This window comes from Tiliqua scincoides, chromosome 3 (genome assembly GCF_035046505.1).
Source record: "Tiliqua scincoides isolate rTilSci1 chromosome 3, rTilSci1.hap2, whole genome shotgun sequence".
In the NCBI taxonomy this organism is placed as follows: Eukaryota; Metazoa; Chordata; class Lepidosauria; order Squamata; family Scincidae; genus Tiliqua; species Tiliqua scincoides.
The window spans coordinates 25,770,693-25,796,318 of record NC_089823.1 but is presented as its reverse complement, the minus strand read 5'-3'; the positions used below and the strand labels follow the sequence as shown (position 1 = coordinate 25,796,318).

The window sequence follows — 25,626 nt, the reverse complement described above, 5'->3', positions numbered from 1 at the left end:
CCCCCAAATGCATATAATTGAATTTTCGCATGTTAAATATGCAAATGATGTAGGCCTACTGTATTGTTTCCACACATCATGAGCTGATCCCCAAATGTACAAGGAAAGCTTCCCTCAGCCACAGCAGCTCATATATCCAAAAAGTTGCTTTTGCAGAGGGGTCGTAGACCCACTGGAAGATGATAGGGAGCTGTAGATTTTATGAATTAAAAAATTCTGAGCCTTAACATGCTTCTGCCCTCTGACTGCTTGAGAAAAGGGCACCAAGCAAGCTTGTTGTAATTTTATTTTAGTCTATTTGTAAAATAAACTTTAAGGCAAAATGCATTTTAAGGGACCAATGGTCCAGATTAATTTATGCAACAAAAAACATGTTGACAGTTATTGTACAAATCTGTATGACTTTTTACACTTTACATAAGCATATCACAAGGAGTGTGAGGGTACAGAGGCCTTCACCATGCTTTTAAGTTATTTTTGTGATCTTCAGATGAAGTCAAGCAAATCTGAACGCTGAAAACTTCATGTATAATTTTTTGAGAAACAAGTCACCAAACATCTTAATATAACAAGGGAACTCAAACAAAACTGGTTTTTTTTTTTTAAAGAACAGTTTTTTCAGTGTTTAGGGTCCTCATTAGATGCAGTTGATACAAGCAGGATGGTTCTACTGTTTGCACATAATGCACTGCACTCTTCATTTTATAGCACTGGTATGTAATATTGCAGGCTATATGATTTTCAGTTAGTGGGATGTGTTAAATGCTGTGTGGGAGTCACAAACTGCTCCAATCTCAGCAGTAGAGTGATTGGCAAAGAAAAATAGGACAAAAAAAGGCAACCCCATATTGGAATGCAGTCTCAGTCAACTATGCTCAAAATGGAACAACCCATCTACATTACTTTGCATGCTCAAAAGAAGGCTGTGTTATTTCTGGTATTCTTTATTAAAAATACTGCTGTACACATGAAAAGAATGAAAAACAGGGTTAAAAGGTAACACATTGGGATTATGACATCAGAATGTAACATACTGGTGCTTTTTAGGGGAAGCTGTTCACATCTAAAATGTTACCAGGGCAAAACGAGGAAAAAAAAACCCCATATTATGTATCTCCAACATATTTACAGTGTAGCAAACAAAAATTCCCAAAGAAGCAATCTAAAAACAGGTAGGAAGATTTAAATGACTAACATCACATGATTTTAAAAGGTTGTCCTTCTGTGCTTTCAACTGTAAAGATAGGAAGATCAAAATTGTTCCCCTGTATGGAAAAGTATGTCTTGAGACATTTAAATCATTGTTTTAGGGATTACATACAAAACTCTTCCTATGAATGGAACATGCTGATTTCTGGACAGCCTTCCAAATGGAATTATATTAGAGTCAAGGGCTCTCCCCCAAAAAACACCAAAGCAGAAAATTCCAAAACATGGACCAAATGAAACAAACAAAATTCCACATTGTTGTATGTATCACCCAACAGCAAATATTTCCTGGATGGCATTTACTTATGCAAACTTATTGGATCTCTGCTTTTTTTATTTTTATTTTTTACTTTAAACCAAGTCCTGAGATTACTAGGGCTAAAGCAATGGACACTGATATAATGACACAAGTTTGCAAAATGCAACTTGTCTTTCAAGAGATGGATTTTTGCTGGTATAAGTGAGGATGAGAACAAAGCCCTGCATTTATCCATGCCTTTGCTTTCCCCAAAATATTGGTCCAAAAAAATAATCCATCCAAAGGTTCTAAATTCCCACAACTGAAGAGATGATCCCCTTTCATTTTCAAAGAAAACAATACTGGGAAAAAGAAAAAAAAGCCTCAGCCCGCTTATAAATTAAGCATTCAATATTTCTCCTAGAATACAAGGACTACTTTTTTTGTACAAAAGAATTACAATATGATTTTTCAAAAACATATAAAAGACAGCTGCTCTTCCTCAAATACATGAGCTAATGATCAAAGACTGGTCTGCCAGGTTCATATCTCAGAGTCTCTGTTCCTTTTGACATTAAAAAAAGAACATTATGGCAACTGTTATTTTCTGAATATTAAACATTGTACTCCTGTTTAAAACGAGTCCAGACTAGACGATAACTGATTTTATTTCTTTAAGCTCATCAACTGATGCTACCAATTGCAGGCTGCTCCACATTTCCTTACAGGTGTGAAAGGCGTCCCTAGTCTTCCCAAGCCTTTGCTACCAGGAGCGTTGCTTTTCTCGGTGCAAATCTAAAGAAGGAGTGTCCTCATTAAAGCTTATAAAACTGGACAGAATTAAAAAATTTCTTTGAAGTTACAAATATTGAGAATTAATAAAATGGACACCGGTAACATCAGTTGCAAGTGCTTTGGGTCAGTCCTGACCTTTTGGAGAGAGGGTTTCTACAATTTTCTTCATGGTGAGCACTCAGTGCTATTAAAACATTCAGTGCTGGGTAAAGGATGCAGATATATACACAGTCTTCACTACTGTTTTTAAGAAAGGGGAAGAATCCTACATATTTGGCAGTCTTCAGTATCAAAGTGTCGGTGTTCTACTACAAATTCCCTTGAATATGCAAACTTGCAGAAAACTGCGGGTCCATAATCAGAAAGTTAACCGAGGAGGAAAAAATTTCCAGACCTGGAGACTGAATAATTCATGTGTGGAGTATCGTCAAACGGAATATTACTTTGGGCTAAGCAGTGACTGCAAGGCACAGCAGACCATCATTCCTCCAGAATCAGGCTATAAAACTTCAAAAAGCTCTCGATGCCAGACAACTGCTGTGTGTAGTTAATCTTCTGAACAGTGTCTTTGTATCTGTATCCAGTGTAAAGTACCATAATAAAGCTGTGGTTCAACAAACAGAACTTTATACAAAAAATTATACCATAAGTAACTTAAAGGAATACACGTCTGAACCTCAGGCCTGTAACACAATTTCTTTTAAAAAATTCTATTAAAAATTGCATAAATGTAAATGCATCTGACTAGCAGGAAAATATACAAACAAGTATTTTATTTAAAAGGTGCTGGTTGTGTTTAGAGCAATTTGGATATGCTCCTGAAGTTACAGATGCTTCTCTGCATTAAAATGGTGATCTTTTGCTTAGACAAAGCTTCAACCAGATAAAAGGGAGATTTTACATGTGATGTTTCTATGATACCTGACTTGATTTCTCTCTCTTTTTTCAATATGCATCTTCTGGTTTGATTGGTTAACTAACAGTGGGTGGCATATGACACACTTTTACAGAGATTACAAGCTACACTGTAATTTACAGAACACAATTTCGAAGAAATTATTCACCTGGTCCTTTATAGTATTCTGGGGTGCAAATATTATCAAATGAATAAAGTCCGCAGTATACTCAGTGGCAAAAAAGATTATCCCAGAAATGTCCTTGCAAAGAGATTCCCTTAGAAAGTATCCAATGTGGCAAAATATTAGAGATCAGAAAGTCTTTAAAAAATTAAAATTAGTGCATATACGAGTGGAAAAAAAAATAAAAGCAGGAACATCATGCCCCTGATGTGTTCCTTATTTTTAAAATAAATTCTTCACAGATAAAGCCTCCAATGGCAGCCAGAGCTCAAGGGTAAGCAGAAATCATTCTTCCCTTCAAGTAACAGTGTACCTGACTGAAGTGCAACATCTCCTGCTGTTTGTTTCCCAAAATGTGAAATGAGATGACGACAATTCAGCTGTAGTGCAATTTGCTATTGGTTTCGTTCCTCAGCAATGTCCTGCATGCTTTCCACAAGTACTACAACTGGCCGTTTGCAGCTGCGATCAGTTCTTGAAAAGTGTTTTCAAAGCAGCGTTTTAGGTCACTGTACGTTACCACAAGTACACTCTTCTCATCTCTGGAAATGAGGCTTATTTTTTCTGGCACACCAGCATCTAGCTGAAATCAAAGTGCAGAAGCTTGATGCATATACGTATTACAGAACTGACATCATCAATCACTTCTATAACATTCATGCAGAAGACTTGCCTTGCTCTCGTTCATCCTCACAACATTCCTGTTAACTTTGTGATTTTCCAACATACATATCAGATGGTTAAGATTTGCTATTTGGTATCCTAAAGTAGTGTAAGTGGAAGGAACCTTGGGCAAGTTAACTTTCCTGCCTCCCCATCAGCATTTCTAGAAGCCCCCTGCATCTACCAATAGACCCCTGGAACATAACTGTATTGCAGCAGTTAGTTGCAGAATTAATGGGGCATTGGCAACACCTCCCCTCGCCCCGCATAAGGTGTTTTCTGTTTGCAGAGGGATGGTAAGCAACCAATGCCTTTTTAAACAGAAATAAAGATGAGACATGCCTAACAAAGGGAAAAGAGAGGAAAATTTTAATTTACAAGTCCCTGGAAACCGAAGAGATGCAGGTCATAAATACAAGAATCTGAACCTCCAAGAGATTCCGAATATTTAAGAGAGATCACTTATCTGAAAGAACCCACAAGTTACAATCTCCCAAGATGTGAGAGTGTATGAGCTTTCCATATGCAGGGACATTCTGAAATAAGGGTTTAAACAATAAAGCACTCCTCAGGTGCAACATACATAACAGGAGATTGTATCACTTCAGAAACAGCACAACTGAATAGCCTTTATGCCTAGGATGGAGAGAAATAGAGACTGCTCTTCCTATATGGAACATTTTACTCTTTAACAGCCCAATCCTATCCAATTTTCCAGTGCTGGTGCTGCTGTGCCTATGGGGGAAGCACTGCTTCCTGTGTTGGGGGTGCAGTCACAGAGGCCTGCTTAAGGTTTAGGAACATTTGTTCCCTTACCCCGGGGCTGCATTGCAGTTGCACTGGTGCTGGAAAGTTGTATAGGACTGGGCTGTAAGTCTAAACTGGACAAAGAGTTCACTTTGTGACATTCCTGTTTAATCTTTAAGAGATGTACTGTTTAAACTTTTAGGGGTATCTAGTTGACTAGACATGCAAGGTAGGGTCAGTTCTTTTGATGCAGCCATGGTTTCAGCTTGCACTACTGACTTGTAGCCAGGGAGACAGACCAGGGACAGACTGCACTTGCTCCCGTTGTGGAAGGGATTGTCACTCCCGAATTGGCCTTTTCAGCTTCACTAGATGATGTTCCAAAACCACCTTTCAGAGCGCGATACCATAGTCTCTCGAGACTGAAGGTTGCCAACAACAACTGACTTGTATGGGCTAGAACAGTTGTGGCCTCACGTTTAGCCACAGCTTAAAAAGAGCAATTCAATAAACGGGATCCATCTGAAGAGATATCTTGCTTGTACTCCAATTAAAACGGAAGTGAGAAGGGAAGTCAAAACTTAATATGAAATTACACACAGCGGTTTTAGTTTACCTTGTTAAGACAAGAGATAATGTGACTGAGGTCTATCCAAGGAGTACCCGCTTCTGTCACCTGATGAAAAAGATGATCCCTAAAGAGCTTCAGGAGGTATCTGTCTCCAGTTTCTGACCACGTTGGGTCTTTCTGAAATCTATTATAAAACAGAATGTTCATATATCCTATTAAAAGCACACGTTCTTAAAGACTTCAGACTAAGTATTATCTGAAGGTTAATAAGTTAATAATAAAAAAAGAGGTTTCTATTTTACAGCAGCTTCCCCCCTCCCAAATATAACATTTTTTTTTAAAAAGGGAAGATTTATCCTCCAGATACTTACATAGGTTTAAATATTCTAAAAGTTAACTTTTCATTGTGCCAAAGGCATTTGCAGTCAGCTATACTGTATACTGATCACTTAGTATGAAACAATTCATTGTTTTGTTTAATATTTAGAATCATTAATTATTGTGGTCAGACTTACAGTGTCTAGGAGAATGAAATCTTTACAATATCAATTACTGTTCCAAGCCTCTAGAATGGGCACTGTAGAATTCTATACACATGGAGAATATTTGCTGCTGTAGGGACAAAAAACTGAAAGACTTTCCCAAAAAAAACTAATAGTGTGGAGCTTTAAAATTAAGCCTTGCAAGGATACCAGAATATGGAATAGGATCTTCTATGAAATGACCTCTTGCTCTAACAGAGGCGTCGCTAGGAGGGTGCGGGTTGCACCGGGTGACATGCATGGGGAAGGTGACACCACTACTGGTCCAAAATTTTTTAAATCTTGTTTTTTTAAAAAATAATGCCATCATGTTATATATAAATTGATGTGTAATCCCATGCAGAATGCAATGAAACAAACCACACTGAAATATCTCTATTGCAGTGATCCTCAAACTTTTAGCACCAGGACCCACTTTTTAGAATAAGAATCTGTCATGACCCACCAGAAATGATGTCATGACTGGAGATGACATCATCAAGCAGGAAAATTTTTAACAACTGTTGGCTACAATCCCACCCACACATACCCAGGAGTGACTCCCGTTTACTATCATTGTTAAAAGCATACATATAGTAGCTTGTTAAAAAGTACAAATCTGTAACATTTTCAAAATGCAGTCACATACTATGGTAGCATCAAGTCTAATATATTAAAATAAAATATTGAAATGAATGGGGACCCACTCAAAATTGGCTCGCGGCCCACCTAGTGGGTCCTGGCCCACAGTTTGAGAAACACTGCTCTATTGTATCAAAAGTTATAGCCAAAAACCCAGCAGGAACAGGGTGATGGTACATCACCATGCCCACCACCCAAGGCACTGTCCTGCACACTGCATGGGAGGAGGTCCATTATAGGTGTGATGCACGGGCCTCCTGTACCGGGTGATGCAAACCCCAGTGACGCCACTGTGCACTCCTGATTCTGTACTTTCAGACAAGCCTCAAATCAAAGTTCCACAAGTAAGCTCTGGTTTGCACACTACAAAACTGGTTGAAGCAGCCTAGCTCATCTTTCATAGATTTCTATATTTTGGAAGTCTTTCACCAGGCACATAAACTCTCTTGGAGGGCACCCTTTACATTGACACTGAGATGCAGAAAGTGCAGAACTTCTTACTCTGGCCTCTCATTGATTGTTCCCAATTTTGCAAGAAGCCGAAATAATCTTCCATTCTGAACTTCCTAGAAGACAAGATTTTTAAGATACAAAGTGAAAGTGAAAAATGTACTAAAGTATCAGTCCAGAGTTCTTATTTCTGACAAACGGGCTTCCATCTAATTTGCTAAACAGGCTTCCATCAAAGAAAGTGGTTGCCCCATTCTCCATTCACTGCCTTTGCAAAAGCCAGAAGAAAGGTTTTCACAGTTCTTTTAGCTCCAAAAGAACTATTCCAGCAACCACACTCCCCTCCTGTTCATCAATGGAGGCAAACTGGACTGACAAGAAGCTGAAGGATATTTTAATGCATGTCTTTCTTCACAACACCAGTAGCTTCATTGCTTTCTATTCTGGAGCACTATTTTTGTCCTCATGGTTTCAGGCGGTTATACAACAGCGAACACAGCTTCATGCTGTTAGCATAAATAAGCAGACTCTCTCTGACTTTTTAGTGTCATTTTAAATATTGGGTATTGTCTTGAAGTTGCATACATGTGATATTATTGTGAGCCTCCTTAAGCATTTTTGTGAAAAAGGTGGAATAAAAATTCCTTTAGTTATAAATTATTTGAAAATAAAATATGGAGCAAATTCCTCACTCATCCATCTGTTAATTGAGCTGAATTTCTTCCTGCAATTGGCTTTGGAAAGAAAAGTGAAAAAATGCTTTCTATCTATGAATATGCATGATCACATCAAGATGTTCAGCAAAGGGGTTGCTGTGGTCTACCATCTTCCTAATGTTTCTGCCTGGGCAACAGAGTATCTGGTATCAGGTAACTGTGACAGACGGGGGATTCCATTAGCCTACCAATGTTCCACTAGAGAAGTGAAAGAGGACAGGGGTGGGGGAAGAAGAGGAAAAGCTGGAACACAGTTTTTTCCTAATTTTTCAAGTGGAGAAATTGGAAAATTTTGCAACATAAAGAAAAAATTCTTATGAAAATTTTGTGTTTAAGCATGATAGAATTGTTTGGTAGGTAAGCCATTTAGTTATTTGATTTTTCTCTGTAAACCGCTTTGTGAACTTTTAGTTGAAAAGCGGTATATAGATACTGTTAATAATAATAATAGGTAAGGGTGTAAAATATTGCTGTTATCTGCCCTTTATTCTTTTGCAGGAGATGGGGGGAGGAAGAGTTCTTGTTTGTCCATATGCTTTTACTAAAAAGGTAAAGAGCACTGAGGGGGATAGAATGAAATGTGAACATGTGAGAAGGATTAAGGGCCCAATCCTATCCAATTTTCCAGCACTGATGAAGCTGAGGCAATGGGCATGCACGGCATTCTGTGGTGGAGGGGCAGATACAGAGGTCTACTCAAGGTAAGGGAACATTTGTTCCCTTACATCAGGGCTGCACTGATGCTGGAAATTTGGATAGGACTGAGCCCTAAGACTCTGTCTACCCTCTGACACACCATGGTCCCAAACCAGGTCCCTATACCTGCTATTTGCAAAACCATTAAATAAATGGAAATGAATGCATATACATATACATATATGAATCTCCATTGTAGCCTGTAAACTGACCCCAAATATTTTGTTATTTGTTACTAGAAATGAAGGACAATGAATCTGGGATACTTATCTTTATATAGGAAGAATAAGACAAATTTGGGTGAGATGACAATGCAACTTTCAGTTATCTCCAAAGAATTAAACTAGTTGGGAATTTCAAGTAATTTTTAAAATACTTCAGTAAAGTCAATTATAAGGATCTCACAATACTGAAGGGAAGGCTCAGCAGATCACTTGACAGAATAATTTACCTTTGCCAGGTCTTCTTCTATTACATCATTTCTCATTTGGGCAGCATCCAACTGAGTATAGAATCTCGCACCAATCATAGGCATGATATCATTTACACTTCGAAGCCTGTTTTGGTCAGTCAGCAAATACCTGCCAAAAACAATTTTTTACAGCTACCTTAAAACTGGTCTTCTGAAACACTTTTCCATTGAAAAGCTCTGAAAACTTTATTAAACTATAAAGAAAAAATATGGAAAAATAGCATTATTTCATTTGCTGTAATGATGAAATAAATCTGAATGGCCAGGTTTAAAAACAGTGGGTTGTATCCAAACAAAGTTATTCATGACTAAGCACCATCAAAATCAATGACACACGATAGTTGTGACTAACTTAAGTCCCATTCATTTTGATGGGGCTACTGCCAGGAAAGTATGTGGTAGGATTGCAGCCTTAGGACCCAATCCTGTCCAGTGTTCACTGGCTCACTGCTGGCACGCACTGTTGCAAACATGCCATGCGGCATGTTTGCAGGCTCTAGCGCTGGTGCTCCGCCAGCGCTGCTAGCCCAGTGCTGGTTGGTGCTGGGCTAGCGCCGGTGGAGCACCAGAGCTCCTCTGAGCGGTGGATAGGTGGGGGGAGGAGGCATGCTGGGGAGGGAGCTAAGATGATCGAAAGCCTCCATGTCGGGTTGGCATGGAGGCTCTTCATTCTATGCCAACCTTCAGGTTGTCGTAGAATCGAGTAGCCCCACTGCAGTGCTACTTGGTTTACCAGGGGGAAGGGGCCAAAATTTCTCTTCTCCTGAGGAGGAAGCAGTGGCTGCCTGGAGCATGCTGGATGCAGGTGCAGCCATTTTTGTCACCGCTGTAGCTCTGCATGCTGGGTAGCTCAGAATTGGGCTGCCCATCATAGCTTGACTACAGCCCCATTTTTGTAGGCATCTTTAATCCATAAGACAATTGTATTATCCCCATTGTAAAAATCATATGTCAACATCACAGAAGAGTGTATTTCAAGGCAGGACTAGTCAGCTATCATTTCACAGTTACTTACTGCCTTTACGTCCTAAGTTAATAAAGTACAATGTTGTATTATTAAAAGACATACCAATTTTGGGTAATATTTTGCAGTACCACCACTGGTACCAGAAATAGGATCCATGAATAGAATTCAAGATAACGTATGTAAAGATGCTAATGCTACACATGGCTTTCTATCCTATGAAATCAGTCACAGCCAAGTCCTACCGAAATCAGTCATGGCCAAATCCAATGGGACTGCTCAGTCACAACTAACTTGTCTTATTGATCTGAACAGGACTTGGTCATGATTAACTTTATGATACAACACTCAGTCTTGCTGCAGCAATATTTCATTGGGTTTCATACCAGAAGAGGTATTCAGCTCATTTCTATAGCTCTGAATGTGCAGGGTGCTTCACATGTACTATTTTGATGCTGTCCTTACAACAACCCTGTAAAATAGGGATTACTGTCCCTACACTGAGATACAGAGGTGACCTATTTGCCTAACACTGAATTCATGGCAAAGGTGACATTTGAACCAGAAAAATCCTGATTTGCAGCTCAGTCTTTTAGCCACTGTGCTACATCAGCTCTGTTCTATCATAGGTAGAATGAACAGTTTAATTTCTTCCTACTCCAACTCTCCACGACCATGAAAAACCACCACTACACGGCTCCTACTCTGTCACTGAAGTAATCATGTTTATACATCTTCGGAAAGCATCTGCAGAAGCAAGCTTACAGGTATATTTGAATTTCATAATTTACATGAATGCAAACTAAGCAAATGGTTAAAAAAGTCCCAAATGATATCAGTATGACTCATTTCGAAGTAACTCACAAAATAAGATTCTTCAGATCAGAGGAATAGTTGATTGTCACCAGTTCCATAGCTTTTTGCAAATTTTCTCTCTGAATTCCTGCCAAAGAATTGCAAGCCAAAGCCAACACAACCTTCCCAAGGGAGATCAAGTCTGCTTGCTGAGAGGAAGAAAAACAGGCAAAATCTCAGGATCAATTACAAATACACAACCAGTTTTCTTGCACTATAAAACAGATATGAACACTTCAGGCACAAACAATTTAAAAGTATTTCATGAAAAATGTATCGTTGTAAATCAGCGGAATGTTCACTTCATCATATAGATGTAACCAGATGTAACAACTGGTACGCAGCACAGCACCCCTCTCTCCCTACCCAAAAGGCTCTCTTTTCGCTTCTTATTTTTGACTGTCTCCCTTTCAAATGCTTCCTCATAACCACTTTAAGATGGGTTATATTTGTTTAAAACACAACTCATGACACAGTTTTTCCTATTCAACACATGACAGATACCACTGCTCTATTCAGCAATCTACACTAATTCCTGCGAAGTATTTCACATACTCAAGTTAATTAACAGAAATGTCTTGTGCTAAACACAATTCTCCCCCTCCGTTTTTCCTTAAACTGTCTCCAAGATAACTATGACATTCCTAAAGTAGTACAAACCCAAATCAAATTAAGTCAACTATCTTGATCTGATACGTCCAAGTACAGAGTCAATTGGTTGGCAACCTTCAGTCTCGAAAGACTATGGTATAAGCCTACAGCACCTGGTATTCCCAAGCGGTCTCCCATCCAAGTACTAACCAGGCCTGACCCTGCTTAGCTTCCAAGATCAGACAAGATTGGGCATGTGCAGGGTGTGCTGTTAGACAGAGTCAATAATACACTTTAAACTGTGAACAGAGTCTTGCATTTTGAGAAGCTGTGATTTCTTAATACCATTTGCCCAACAAATATGAACCATCCAAGTTATCTACAAATTCTGGTTTAGCATACACACTAAACTTGAAACTATGCTTTGAATAGGGATTCAGTGACCTCCCCCTTCTTCTTCATACATAAAGGGGGCAATCTAAACCTGCGCTGGAGCAGGCAAGCCAGGAGGCTAGTTTGTCTTCCTGCTTTTCAGTTCTTGCCTTTCCCTCTCTACCTACCTACTGCTCTATTTATGTCAATTTACAGTCTCTATTAATGTGGTTGAAACAAACTGAGAATTAGACCACAAGAAAGAATGCATTCCTCACTTCTTGCCCATGTTAGTTCACGCCTAAATTCTGCCCGTTCCTATTTGAAGATACAAGATACAAGAGGATTGTCAGAGAATGAGACACTCAATTTTTGCTTATGAAACTCTGCAGTGTACCATGTTTGTTCATAGTGCTACATAAATAAAAACAAATGAAGTTCTAGCCTACATGCCCAGTAACATCTCTTTATGTTGTAATAATGCCAACATGTGTGCGTTCTCTGAAATTGTTGTCCATAGTAAGCCCCATACAAGAAAAATGTGCACAGGAAGAAAAACCACCCCTTCATATCTCAAAGCCAAATTGATTTATAAGAAAACATAATGCAATGACCTATATTTCAAGAGAAACATCAATGAATATTTCCAGAGCAAATAATGTACTGTAAAGGGGCAATATTATGGTCTTACCTGATATTGAGCCATTAGCGCCAGGGGATTGTTCTGGCTGTTATCAAAAGTTAATACATCAAAGACTCCAACACAATTCACTCGCAACCTCGAGGACAAAAAGCAGTAGAGGAAAAGTTTAACTCTCCTGTACTTTCCTATGAGATTTACTGCATAACTGTTACAGTTACATCATAAGCAAGAACACTCAGCGAAGAGCTAACAGTGATGACAATTGTGTGCACATTCCTACACACACTTAATGCAAATTGCATGAAGACTGTGTGTAACACACAATGGACTGCGCACATTCACATGAAGGAATTGATGCAGAGAAGGAATTCTGTATGTTGCATCGTACGAACACAAACTGCTGTCAAGTGATATAGGAGAATGAAACCATCAGGGGAAGTTAGTATATTGCCTGGGCAACACATGGAGAAATGTTGTACACATTGGGCACAATCCTAACCAACTTTTCAGCACTGGCATAGCTGTGCCAGTGGGGCATGTGCTACATCCTGCACTTGGGGGGCAATCATGGAGGCCTCTTCAAGGTAAGGCAATGTTTGTTCCCTTACCTCAGAGATGCACTGCCCTTACCTCAATGCTGGAAAGTTCCTTAAGATTGCATTCATTGTCCGTTTGTGTATTTTGTCCACATCTTCACAATGTGCATGCTACTTTTTTTTTTTTTTTTAAAGATTATGAACTCTGCTTAACACACACCATGGCAGCATAAAATCTTAACATAGCAACAAATACAAAACAAGATCAAACAAAGTCACCACTGAAGTAAACAGATAAGTAGACACATATCCCAAACTATCTAGTCAGTATCCCTTATGCACGTCCAGAACAGGGAAGTGTTATCTATTTCCCTAAAGACAACAATTAAATGCAACCCAGCTGCCTTGCCAGCAGAGTTCTACAGTGGGAGCACAACAGCAGAGAAGGCCCAGGCCTGAGTCTGCAATAGCAGTATATCAGCCAGTTTCAATATTAATGTCTTTAACATTTATTTTGCATCTTATAGTTTGTTTTTAATTGTCTATGTTTTTAGTACAATTGTAAGCTGCTTTGGGTGCCTTCAAGAGAAAAGTAGGGTAGCAATTCTTCAGGAGGAAAGCAGAATGAGTGACAGTACAATCCTATCTTGCACTGGAATAGGCAGACCAGAAGGTCTGCGCTGTACTCAGCGCAAGACAGGGGCCCAAAGTGGCTCAGCCAGAGGTAATGGGAATTCTTTCCCTTACACCCAGGTAAGCCACCACAGCCCCAATGGCTTACACCATTGGACTTGCACCACCTCTAGAGATGGCATAAATCCAAGGAGAGCAGAGTGGCTTATAGCTACTCTGCACTACTCAGGGAATGGAGTTGGGATCCGGCATAACCACCAGGTCCCAGCCCCATATACTGCTCCCTGTCTACCCGCCCCCAGGACCACCCATGTGGTCCACCCATCCTCCCCCCACCCTGTGACGCCCCCCGGGACAACTCCCTCCTGTGCTCCCCAGAGCCTTGCGTCGGCCGAGCTCAGCCAACACAACCCTCCCTGCCAGAGTTGGCGTGGAGACAGGCCACGCGTGTGTCCCTGTGCTGGCCCAGCCAACTCTCAAGGAGGTGCAAATGTGCTTTATGGCATGTTCGCGACCCTCCTGGACCGGCGCAAGGGACTTGTGCTGGTCCAAGGTGCACTCTGGACTGCGCCCTGAATCTTCCAAATGCTTCAACTTGATATAACTTTTTAAGAGTAAGGCTGCAATGCTAGGCACAGCTATTTGGAGGTAAACCCAGCTAAATTTGGTGAAACTTCAAATACGTACAGGTCCATACTGATTATCTGCTGATTCGGGACCAGCGATTTTATCTAATCGTGGGTTCCAAATCCACGGGTTCAGTTGGACCTGGTCCCTCTGAACATGACTAGGACTCTGCTCTACTTATGTCCGGAGGGCCGTCTGGCTGGGAAAGCCACTCGCAGCCTCCAAGACCCTCAGAAGGCCTTCTAATGCCTCCGGAAAGCAAAAAATCACAACTTCCTGTTTTTGGCCAAAGAAGGCCTGAAAAGGCTTCCCTGGCCCTCAAGAAGGCCCTCTGGCCATGTCCAGAGCACAGATCCAATTGCATTCAGATGATTACATCGCACATTTAATTATCTTCAGCTTTTGGCATCTGCAGAGGTTCCGGGAATGGAACCCCACAGATGCCAAGGCACAAACGTACTCACTAGGATTCTAGGACATCTAGAACTGAAACTCAAACCATAACATTGGTTTGTCTTATTCCTGACTCCTGTGCTGAGTCATTAACAGGATGGTATAATCCCTTATGCTTTGCATGCAATTTACTCTCACCCACCCCTTGCCTTAAGTCAGCTACAACACCTATTCATGGGAAAGAGAACAAAATGAACATAGAAATCTGCAACCTCCTCCCAATAACTTAACCTTAATTAATGGGCAAGCTTGCATTATGTTTGCACCAGCCTTAGTGAAATTTTGAAATAATGCTAGGAATCTCCTCATTTATAGGCCTTGGTTGTCAACAGTGAGGTAGAGAAAAATAGTTTGTGTTACCTTGTTTTGCCAGTTACCAGAATCTTTGTGGGGTCCATTACTCTACAGGCCAATCCTGCCGTATGAATGGTCCGCAACGCAGAGCTCAGCTGCACAATGTAGGCCCAAATCAGGGACTCTGGCAATAACCCAGCATGTTGCCGAGGCAGTGGTCCATCATGCTGGCCTATCAGCAGGAACAAGAGAATTTTGCATTTTGTTATAAAACTCACTTTGGCTAAAGCAGTAGTAACTTTTTTTTTTTAAAGATAATTAACACACACCATAATCTATTTCATTTCAGATAAAGTAATGTTAAAATGGCTCTTGACCTGCTTATTGTGATTGGCAACCAGCCAGAATGCCTTTAAAAGGGGAAAAGAAAATTCTTGGAGGACATCTATCAAGGGTTACTTGTCTTGATGGTTAAAGGCAGGATTCAGTGTCATACTACTATACCAGCTGCTGGAAGCAATACCGCAGTGAAAGACTATTGCCTCCATGTCTTTCTTGAGGATAGACCAGATGAATCATTAGTCTGATACAGAAAGGCTCTTCTTACGTGCCAATAAAGCAAAACCATATACACAGATGAGAAATTTCAATTAGCACAAGGAAAAGGCAATGTTTTGTTCTCTTTTTACATTAGAAAAAGTTCTTAAAGTAATCCAAGTTAATCAACCCTAAACTCAAGCTGAAGAAAGGAAACACACAAGCCAATTTCCAAGCCCATTACAAAAACAGACTACAAGACTCAATATATTTCAAACACTGCACATTTTTACTCCCTGCATTTCTTTAATTACTAAAATTTGACTGTAACCATTCGACGAAGTACACTCTTTATTGAGAAAACAAAGTCTTTAGAGAGGTCTCTTCAGAACTGAAAAATACTTGTCAGAAACGCAACTACAACTCTATTTCATATACTCTCAAAACTATTCAAGGATACAGCACAGCAGATACAAGTTCTGAAGTAAAACATTACAACTCCTTTTTACAAGAGAAGACTTAATGAATCAAGATCTGGGTTGAAACAGGTTGCATGACACTGCACAGTGCTCTCCAAGGAACTTGGAAATCTTCTATTGAAGGGGTATCCCCTCCAAATGGCTCTTGAAACTCCCCTAGTTTAAAAAGCAGCTTTGTTTGGGTGGAAGAGCTGCTGAGAAAAAAATCTATTTATGCCATGCCACTGGCATAAAAGGTGTACTGGCAAATTATACAGGCATGTCCCTGTCCTCAAGGAGTTTACAATATCAAATGAATAGCGTGCACCACAGGAGATAGACAAAGATAGATAGTGGGTAAATGCCATTAAGGGTACAATTGTACACAACTTTCCAGTGCTGATACAGCACATTCTGCGTTAGGGGGGCAGTCACAGAGGCCTCCCTAAGGTAAAGGAACATTTGACACTGTAATGTTGAATAGGATTGGGTCCTAAATCTTGGTTATAGTTGGGAATGAAAACTATGAGGGTAAAAAACACCTCCTGATACAACATAGGGATTGGGGAGGGGCTTTTAAGCAACTCTTGTAGGAAGCACCCAAAGTGTGCTGCAAATTCTGAGGAATTTTAAAATGTTGGTCATATGAGGACATGCAGGCAAAATATCAAAATCATCATCAAAATAATTCAGATGGGGCAGAGAGATTTGCACATAAATGCCTCTGAATTGCACAGCATTTGCAGAACAAGCAATACCCAGATGTATACCCAGGATAGCAGCATTCTTTGAACCCTCCAGCAGTCCTTATTCCTACTTAGGACTATGACCTTAAACCCTATTTGTGTATAACTGTCTCCATATGCCTGAACACCCCAACTGGGAGTAGAACAGTTCAAAGCAAATCTAAGCCTTTTCCCCTTTCAATGAACTGAAGCTTTTTGAGGGGTGGATTCTTCTTTCCCTTCCTGATCCAAGGTATAAGTTAAGTGCCCCAGGAAACACCACCTGGTTTGGCGGGGGGGGGGGAGGGGATGAGAGAAAGAATGCCACACTATCACAGAAGCAAATTTTGGCAACTATGCAGTGTTACTTGTTCTCACAGTTTTGGAGAACATTTAGTTGAGGGCCAATGTATGGTCATGGTATTAAAAAAAAATAGCTCAGACTTCGGAACAGGGAGTCAAACCATTAAAAATTTTGGTTAACATTCATCTCTCTGATTCAGTTCAGATACTAACTTTAAAGAGTAATTTGGTAACCGGTTCAGACATACTTCATGCAGCTTGATATTAAACTCCTGTGCCTTCAAACTAATTTGATAAAACATACACTATTTAACTTGAGAAAAATACTTAAAAAAGAACAACTATTTCTGAATTTTTACAAACATACATACAGCTGATAAAATCAGAAAAATAAAACATAGCTAAAAGTGATGTGTTCGATTATTGAACCATTTATTTTGAAGCTGTAAGAGCTCAGTTTGAGTTCAAGGCTACCAACAGATTTTAGATTTGAATTCAGTTCCCGCTGATTTGAGAAACAGACTGATTCCCTAACTGGTATAGGGATTCAGGCTTGGCTGAACTTAGCTGAACAGGGCCCTGGTGATCAGGTTAGGGGCCTTCTAGGAAAACTGCACCCTGAAGCACCCCTCCAATGACCACAAACACATATCCTGCTTGCACAAACCTACTTTCTACCATCGTTCTTCCCACATCACAAATTTTACCACATTGTGTTTTACTGGGACAATATTCATAAAGAAGCTAAGTTACACAAATTCTGCAACTTAACAGTTCTCTTATGAAGTCTTGCTATATGTGGGTGGCTTATTAAATTTTTTATAAAAAGCAGTACCTTAAATTTATGGTAATTTTTCTGCTGTTGTATTTTAAAGATTGCTATTCTTCTGAAACCTCGCTATGGTTGAAAATATGAAAAACATGGGTTTTGAATTTTCTGATCTCACAGTCTAGACGAGTCTAGCACAAAATGCTCATCTTCCCCAGTCATGACGATGACAGCCTCAACTAAGAGCCCAACCCTGTGCTCGGCAGCACGGCTTCATGCCACCAAGCACTGTCGCAAACGTGCCGTAAAGCGCATTTGTGAGCCTCTCTGCCAGGCTCCTGCCCTTACTAGCCCAGCGCCGACCGGTGCTGGGCTAGTGTGGGGCGGTTGCCCAGCCTCCGCGGCTCGGTGGTCTCACGGACCGCCGAGCCGCAGCACAGTAAGCAGGGGTGGGGGCGGGGAGGAGGCATTCCAGGGAGGGGGGAGGTTGGTGGGGGCGGAGAGAAGGTGGGGGGAGGCGTGACGCGGAGGCATGATGCGGGAGGGGGCGGACTGCAGGCGTGCCAGGGAAGGGAGGGAGGGAGGCGGGTCAGCGGAGCTCTGCTCCGCAGGATCCAAGGCTCTTGTGGAGGGTTCGGCATCCTGCACGAACGCCTTTACTTTACCGCTGACCTTTTGGTCAGCGGTAAAGTGAGTAGCCCCATTGTGCAGCCCCAAAGTCCCCTTCTCCTGAGGCGCCTCCTGCGGTAGCCCAGGGCGCGCAGGATTTGACGGCAGCCATTCTCAGTGCCACTGAGCCTGGGTGCCCCGGGCAGCTCAGGATTGGGCTGCCCGTTACCAGTTTGCAATTCTGGTAACTCTGGGCTCCCAAATGTGTTCTCCAAATTGTCACTTGCAAAGCTGTACTAGACAGAGGCTTTCATTGGACGCATATGAAATTGCAGAGGGGAAAAAATACATATATCACTATATATCCCCCTAAAAAAGGAAACAGCCAATTGAGTGGGAACATCTGACAAAATTCTACAAAACTAGCAAGTAAAGTTACAGAAATACATCTGGGCACAGGTGTTCAGTACAGAAATAAACTTATTGTGACTTTATTCTTCTGTCAAAAGCAAAAAACTATACACCACATCCTTAGCATTAAAAAAAGGTTGGAGTGTGTTAGCAAATGACATGACAAAAAAAAAAAAAGGTTAACCACACTGTGACAGCAGAATGAGACATGTTAAAACAGCCATATAACCACAAGTCTTTCTTCAACTGTCAAATACTCAGTTTTGCTAACAAGAGACCAAAAGACATCTTAAAAAGACAAGTTTCCTGAACTGAGTTTTACATAGGAAGACCTCCATCTCAAAAATACAAGGCTTTAAAGCTGTGAACTGAAACTTGCAGGATACAGGCAATGACAAAAATAAAAAAATTTAGATCTGGTTTCATCCTTCGTTTCACAAATAGTGATAGATATTTTTCCCTAGACTCATATTTCATTTTTGCCAGTGAGAGTGACAATTCTAAGGGTGCATATGTACCCTCAAAATAGAAAAGAACATGGGGTGGGAAAATGACAGCAGCGTGGAATTCAGGACAGTTTGGCACTACTTATCCATTCAAAATGCAAGTTCCTTTTAAAAGAGAAATGCTTGATGTCTCAGAGCCCAATCCTGGGCTTGACGTACCAGCTTACCGCCGGCATGCACTGTCACAAATGTGCTTAAGGCATGTTTGTGAGGCCTCTTGCCGGGCCAGCGCCTGTGCTGGCTGGCGCTGGCCTAGCACTGGACAGGTGCACCGCCTCCACCACTCAGCGGTCACACAGACCACTGAGCCGCAGTAAGCTAAGCAGGGGTGGGGAAGGAGGTGGAGAGGAGGTGTTCTGGGGGAGGGGGGAGAGGAGGCATGCCAGGGGGAGGGAAGGAGGCGGGTCCAGTGGAGCTCTGCTCCACCTAACCCTGAGCATTCGTGTGGAGCTCAGTGCCCTACACAAACGCTCGTCCCTCACCGGTGAATCAAATAGCCCCAATGCGGGGCTACGTCCCTTACCTGAGAGAAGGGGACAAAAGTACCCTTCTTCTAAGGTGCCACCCGCGGCTGCCGTGGGCATGCTGGATGCGGTGGCAGCCATTTTCAGTGCCGCCATAGCCATGTACCATGGGTGCGCAGGATTGGGCTGTTGGTTTCTCCTAATTATAGTGAATGCTGAGCCCCAGGACACTGGAGACACGATAGAATCACAGAAGGAATAACTGAAGTCTAGAATGTCTGCCCTGGCAATTCTCTCAGCATTGATTCAACTTACATTTAGTCCTCTTCTAGAACCAAACATCTACAAGCTGCACAGAAGAAATATATCTTAAAGTAAGTGAGCTCTCCTGACAGCCCAATTTGAATAGACCCACAAACTGCAGAAACAAGCACTATGGGATGAATGTAACAGAGGCAAGCAGAACCACAAATGCAAAGCAGCCTTCTTTTCAGAGCATGAAGAGCTTATACTGAAACAAAAATAAATAAAATGAAAAGCTATTAGAGTTTTGCGAATCATCTCATTTGCTTGCTGTACTGATTTGCCTTACCCCACTTCCTCTTTGTGAAATAGGCATCAGCACTAGGATCATTGAAGTGTCTGCTCATCATAGTCTCTCCTCCAGCGTGGAAGTCATATGCAAACACTAGAGCTTTTTTTTTTTTTAAAGAAGAAAGTCCAAAGTGAAAATTAGGTATGCAACTAATGTTAGCCTTTCAATATAAACGACCAACATCTTAAATACCAGATACTTACAGTGTTCTCCAAATGCTTTAGTGGTGAATACTTCTCGTAATGTGACAATATTTGAATGCTGAATTTTTTTCCACATGTCAACCAACACCATGCACTTTGTGTTAATAAGACGAAAACCTGAGAAAGAGAAAAAAATTTTGTGCCTGAAATATTCACAAGGCTTTAAATGGAACGTTCACATCTGTTCTGAAAATACAGAGCTGCCACCAACAGAGGCACACCAAAACAAAATGTATATTTGTTCATAACCTACACTATGGATTGTTACTTGGGCCAAATTCCTATTCCTTATTTTAAAGGAATGATTCAATTTGAAATCCAATTGGTGATTTATACTCAGAAAAGCACAAGTGTTTTAGGTTAAATATAGGAAGCACTGAAATTTTAAAAGATGACAACTTATGATTTCCCTCACCATGTATCCTCCGAAGGCAATATGGTAGATCATCTTTGTTATTTACAGCTTTGTAGCATGATGTTATGTACCCAAAGTTGCTTGTTTTCTGTATCCGAATGGGTGGTGGCAGTGGTTCTAAAGGGAAAAGGCTGTGATAGCTGTCAACTTCTGTTGGGACAGCTAAACCAGTTTACAGAAATAAATTAATTAGACACTACTTAAAAATTATGAAGAAAACAGTTATTACAGAAATAGAAAAGAAAATCAATTAGATGTCAAAACAATACAGATATTATGCTGTTTTAGAGGACTGTAACAAAGTTAGAATTTTACTACTACAGCTCTGATGCAAACCATATATAGCTTTTTTCACAAGACACCTGCCTTAAAAAAGACGAAAGTTTTCAATATTAAAAAGCAACAGGTAAAGCTAAAATTAACTTAAAAGGTCTGAGACTCCAATTAGCTATTTTGCAGTAGAAAAGGGTGGGTTAATCATAAAGGGAAACTTTAGAATTATAGCCAAAAATTGTATAGCTCAGTTAAATGAAGCCTAGAATACAAAAAAAACTCTACCATACAGTTGATGTGAAAATTGTAAATTACCAATTTAAAGTAGAATTGTTATTGTTTAATATCTTACAGAATCAGCACACCTGAGTCCTAAAGATCCTTCCAGGTTCTTACAAACAGGTTCTTCCCCATCCCCTCCTGCAATTACTTTCTACTCCTTAAGAACATAAGAACAGCCCCACTGGATCAGGCCATAGGCCCATCTAGTTCGGCTTCCTGTATCTCACAGCAGCCCACCAAATGCCCCAGGGAGCACACCAGATAACAAGAGATCTCATCCTGGTGCCCTCCCTTGCATTAGCATTCTGACATAGCCCATTTCTAAAATCAGGAGGTTGCACATACACATCATGGCTTGTAACCCATAATGGATTTTTCCTCCAGAAACTTGTCCAATCCCCTTTTAAAGGCATCCAGGCCAGATGCCATCCCCTCCACTTTCTACTTGGGACCTCCCCTCCACTTTCATTGCCGTTGTGCCACAACAGCCCCTGTCCCCAAGATCAGAGAAGAAAAATCCTGTTCAGCAGCCACTTAACGGCACACTTTTTATCCTGGCACAAAAGTGCAATTTGAACTCAAGGTTTAAAAGGGCTGAAGATATGCAGCTGGGTCAGCACCACAGTGCAAAGTGTGGGCATGCCTAGTCAATGTCTCTCCCTCTACATAAGCAGAACTCTTAAACCCTAGGTGAACATCTCATGCCACTTTGTGGGATGCACAGAAAAACTGTCAGCACCTGCATCATGAATGAGCCAACTCCGTCAAAACACATTTTCAAAAACCTGTCCTTGAGGCACTATTTTAGTATATTATAAAGATCCTGGAGTTCAGGCAAGATCTTCCCTGTTACAATGGATATTTTCCTGATCCCACATAAAAAGCCAGAGTTGTGCTTTAGGAAGTCATATTTTGTTTGTAAATTCTACAAAAAGATAAAATTTTATTCTTTAAACCCAAAAGCAGGCACAGTAAGCAGTGCTTTTTATTTGTAAGCTGTACTATAGATCATATATGGGCGTTTCAATTATCTATTTTATTGGATTTTTAATATTAGAGCTGCAACTCAGAAATCCCCTTTTGGTACATGTACACTGAAGATTTTCATCATTTTCTTTGAAGGAAAAAAACATGTTTGAACCTGCCAGGAGTCAGGCCACTGATAATGGGGGGGAAAAAAAATCAAAAGCTCTGCTATACACAAGGACTAAGTGTTCTGGTCATAGTAAAAACTGCTACAATCAAATCTTGCTCATTTATTTATGCGGTACTCTTCTACACAGGGTGGATGCAACAGTCTTAACAGTGCAATCCTATGCAAATCTACTCAGAAGTCTCACAGAAAGAATTTAAAGAAATTTAAGCGCGTATAGGATTCAAGGAGACATTCTTCCATTCCAATAGTGGAAGGGCTTCATTGGGCCTCAGAATGCCTTCTTAGGCAATAAAAAGGTTATTTCCAATTTTATTGTTAAACTGGAAGTCACAGGTTTTTTTATTTTTGCCTTTTCGGCCATTCTGAGGGCTGCAGCAGGTTACACAGATTGAATAAGAATAAGGAGTTTATTGAATTAACACACACCAAACCCTTGTGAAACCTTCACTCCATGAGAAAATTCACAAAGGGGAAAGATAAAATAGACATCAAGACTAAAATACTGTAATACTTTCTACATGGGGCTGCCCTGAAAATGGTTTGGAAATTGCAACTAGCGCAGAATACAGTGGTTCATGTGCTTGCTGGAGGGCAGTGGTTTAACTCTGTCGGGCCACTGCTCTGGTAGCTGCACTAGCTGTCCATTCATTTCCAGGCCCAACTCAAGCTGCTGGTTTTGACATTTAATGCTTTATTCAGTGTGGGGCCAGGATATTTGAGAGACCACCTTCTTCCATATAGTCCACCTCGTCCCTCTCTGATCATCAGAGAGGACCCTTTTATGGGTGCTGCCAGTGGAAGGAGTGGCTGCAAGGAGTAGGGCTTTCTCCATAGTGGTACCTAATCTATGGAATTCCCTCTCTCTCTGTTATTTGATTTTTCTCTGTAAACCGCTTTGTGAACTTTTTGTTGAAAAGCGATATATAACTACTACTACTACTACTACTACTACTACTACTACTACTACTAATAATAATAATAATAATAATAAAGCAAGATTATACATATAACAGCTCCAAAACCATGTTTTTTTATCTTCATAATTTCCTTCAGATAATCACAATAACTGGAAAAGGGAAAAGCACCAATCAGCAGCAATCGTTCAGCTGCTGTGACCCATATTGATGGCTCTGATCTGTCAAGTCACATTGATTCTCCTCTAACCTCTCCCTAATTGCTTAGAAGTTGTTTTCCGTATATGAAAGACTCCAGGGAATAGACAAAAAAGTGAGACACAGGTTAAATGAAGAAGCCATCCATCCAAAGCAGCCTTGGCTGGTTTTGCTTCAACTCAGGGTGCTTTCAACTCAGGGTGCTTGCGTAGGACTCTCTCCAAAATGGGATGATCTGGTCTGGAATACGATTCTTTCCAAACCAAATACACACCACTAGCTAGATACTGATCACATGAGAGATAGCAAGATCACAGCAGAACTGTGCAGCTATTAAATAGATTCTGTTTACACTAAATATTGTACCTAGAGAAGTTTTGCTTTAAAAAGCCTAAAATATGAACAAGAAATTAAAATAAATTATGTGGTCAAGTAAAATAAAATTAGTTTAAAAATGTGACTGAGGTGCATGATGTTTAGTTACTTACCAGGCATATCTGCTTGATCTATCTGAGCCATTGTAATTAAATGTCTGTTGATCAGCTCCTAGAAGAACAGATTTCGTAGCCTTATAGATCAAGAAATGAAGTTCTAATTTGCCTTTTCATATATGCTGTTTAGGTATATATCAGAATCACAGAAAACTGCCTGTATATACATATAGCTCCTTGTGGAAGCAGAAACCCAACCAAGCTAGCTTGCTCAGGGATCATACGCAGTCTTAAATGTGGCTGGAAACAACCTTTAAGAGGCAGTACAGTCAGCTCAGCCAATCCTCCTACTTCAGGGGATGAATCTGCCTAAACTAGTCCAATCAAAAGTTTATCAAATCTGTTCTACCTAGACCTTTAACTGAAATTCTACCAGATGCCAGAAAACACAATCCCAAGATCCACCTCTCTTACAAATAGAAGTTCACCCTAATTTTTCTGGCTGCAATCTGAACCCATTATTTCTTGCCTTTCCTCTGAATTTTATAACCTATTCTCATTCTGCTCATGTAACTGAACAATTATGGAGCTCAATCCATCTTGTAAATACTAGATATCAATAGCTCCTTCAATTTCCAATTATATTCACCAGAGCTTGACTAATAATAATAATAATAATAATAATAATAATAATAATAATAATAATAATAAGTAAAGAACACAGTATTCCAAAATCCTTGTCAAAGCAAAGGAAAAATAACTCCAGTGTCATCCTCGTAATTGCTTTGCTAATGTGTTCCAGCGTGGCACTTGCTTTCCTTGCAATAATGCTACACTGACAATAAGCTGAATGTGTCTTGACAAAGATACTGCCCCCCGGACCTCTACCACACTACTACTTGTTAGAGACAGATTACTATGGTTTTCTACAATTTTATTTTTGCCTATTTCCTCGTATTTTTGATTCAGTGTTTTATGTAATTTGGTGACTTTCAGACAGAAGAATAACAAAAATTTTCTAGATAAGATTTGTTAAAATTGACAACAAGAACTTACCTGTCTGAGTTCATCTGCCATGAAGAAGGAAGGTGCATTTGCTTTTGGCTGCATGTAAGCAACATGAGGGGCAGTTGGAGGATATATGTGATAATTTGGGAATACCTATTGAAAATCAAGTCAGAAATGCATTTTTATAATTTGAATAATTTATAGCAATCAAATCTTTTTAAAGTTCTTTGAAAAGGTAGCACAGCGGTATGGGCCTTTTAAGCACTGAACTAAAATCCTTGGTGGGTTTGAGGCATGCAAAATGCAAACCCAGTTATAATAGAAGCTATATTTGGCTGGAGAAAATTTGTCTTTCATCCTGTACAACTTGCTAAACTAAACCCAGGTTATTTATTCAATTTGTAGTCTGCCTTTCTCCCCGAAGGGCACCCAAGGTGGCTTTGATCATGGAACCTAGCTTGATACCCTTATCTCGATCTCTCTTTTTTGGCACACTTTCACTCTGGAAAAATAATTGATAGTGTATAGCTCATGAGGGCAGCTGAAAATTCAACATCATTTCTTTTAAATTAAAAACCAAGGAAGCAACTCAGTGGAAAAGA

General features: G+C 40.3%; 1 protein-coding gene and 1 pseudogene across 3 annotated transcripts in view; both read right to left on the bottom strand.

Moving 5' to 3' along the window:
* Positions 1-928: 928 nt before the first annotated feature.
* PAN3 (poly(A) specific ribonuclease subunit PAN3) overlaps positions 929-25,626 on the bottom strand; it is an 81,210-nt gene continuing 56,512 nt past the window's right edge. For 2 of the 3 annotated variants that reach the window (XM_066619593.1, XM_066619594.1), the window contains 12 exons: positions 25,073-25,177; positions 24,074-24,131; positions 20,763-20,924; positions 20,348-20,464; positions 20,142-20,243; positions 14,834-14,999; positions 12,273-12,360; positions 10,628-10,767; positions 8,779-8,908; positions 6,967-7,031; positions 5,348-5,486; positions 929-3,904 (listed from right to left, as the gene is read on the bottom strand). In XM_066619593.1, coding sequence (XP_066475690.1) covers positions 3,764-3,904; positions 5,348-5,486; positions 6,967-7,031; positions 8,779-8,908; positions 10,628-10,767; positions 12,273-12,360; positions 14,834-14,999; positions 20,142-20,243; positions 20,348-20,464; positions 20,763-20,924; positions 24,074-24,131; positions 25,073-25,177 — 1,413 coding nt within the window. In that variant the 3' untranslated portion in view covers positions 929-3,763. The remainder of the gene's footprint in view (positions 3,905-5,347; positions 5,487-6,966; positions 7,032-8,778; positions 8,909-10,627; positions 10,768-12,272; positions 12,361-14,833; positions 15,000-20,141; positions 20,244-20,347; positions 20,465-20,762; positions 20,925-24,073; positions 24,132-25,072; positions 25,178-25,626) is intronic. The other variant, XM_066619595.1, reaches the window with a different exon arrangement.
* LOC136646288 (5S ribosomal RNA) lies at positions 11,371-11,485 on the bottom strand (annotated as a pseudogene).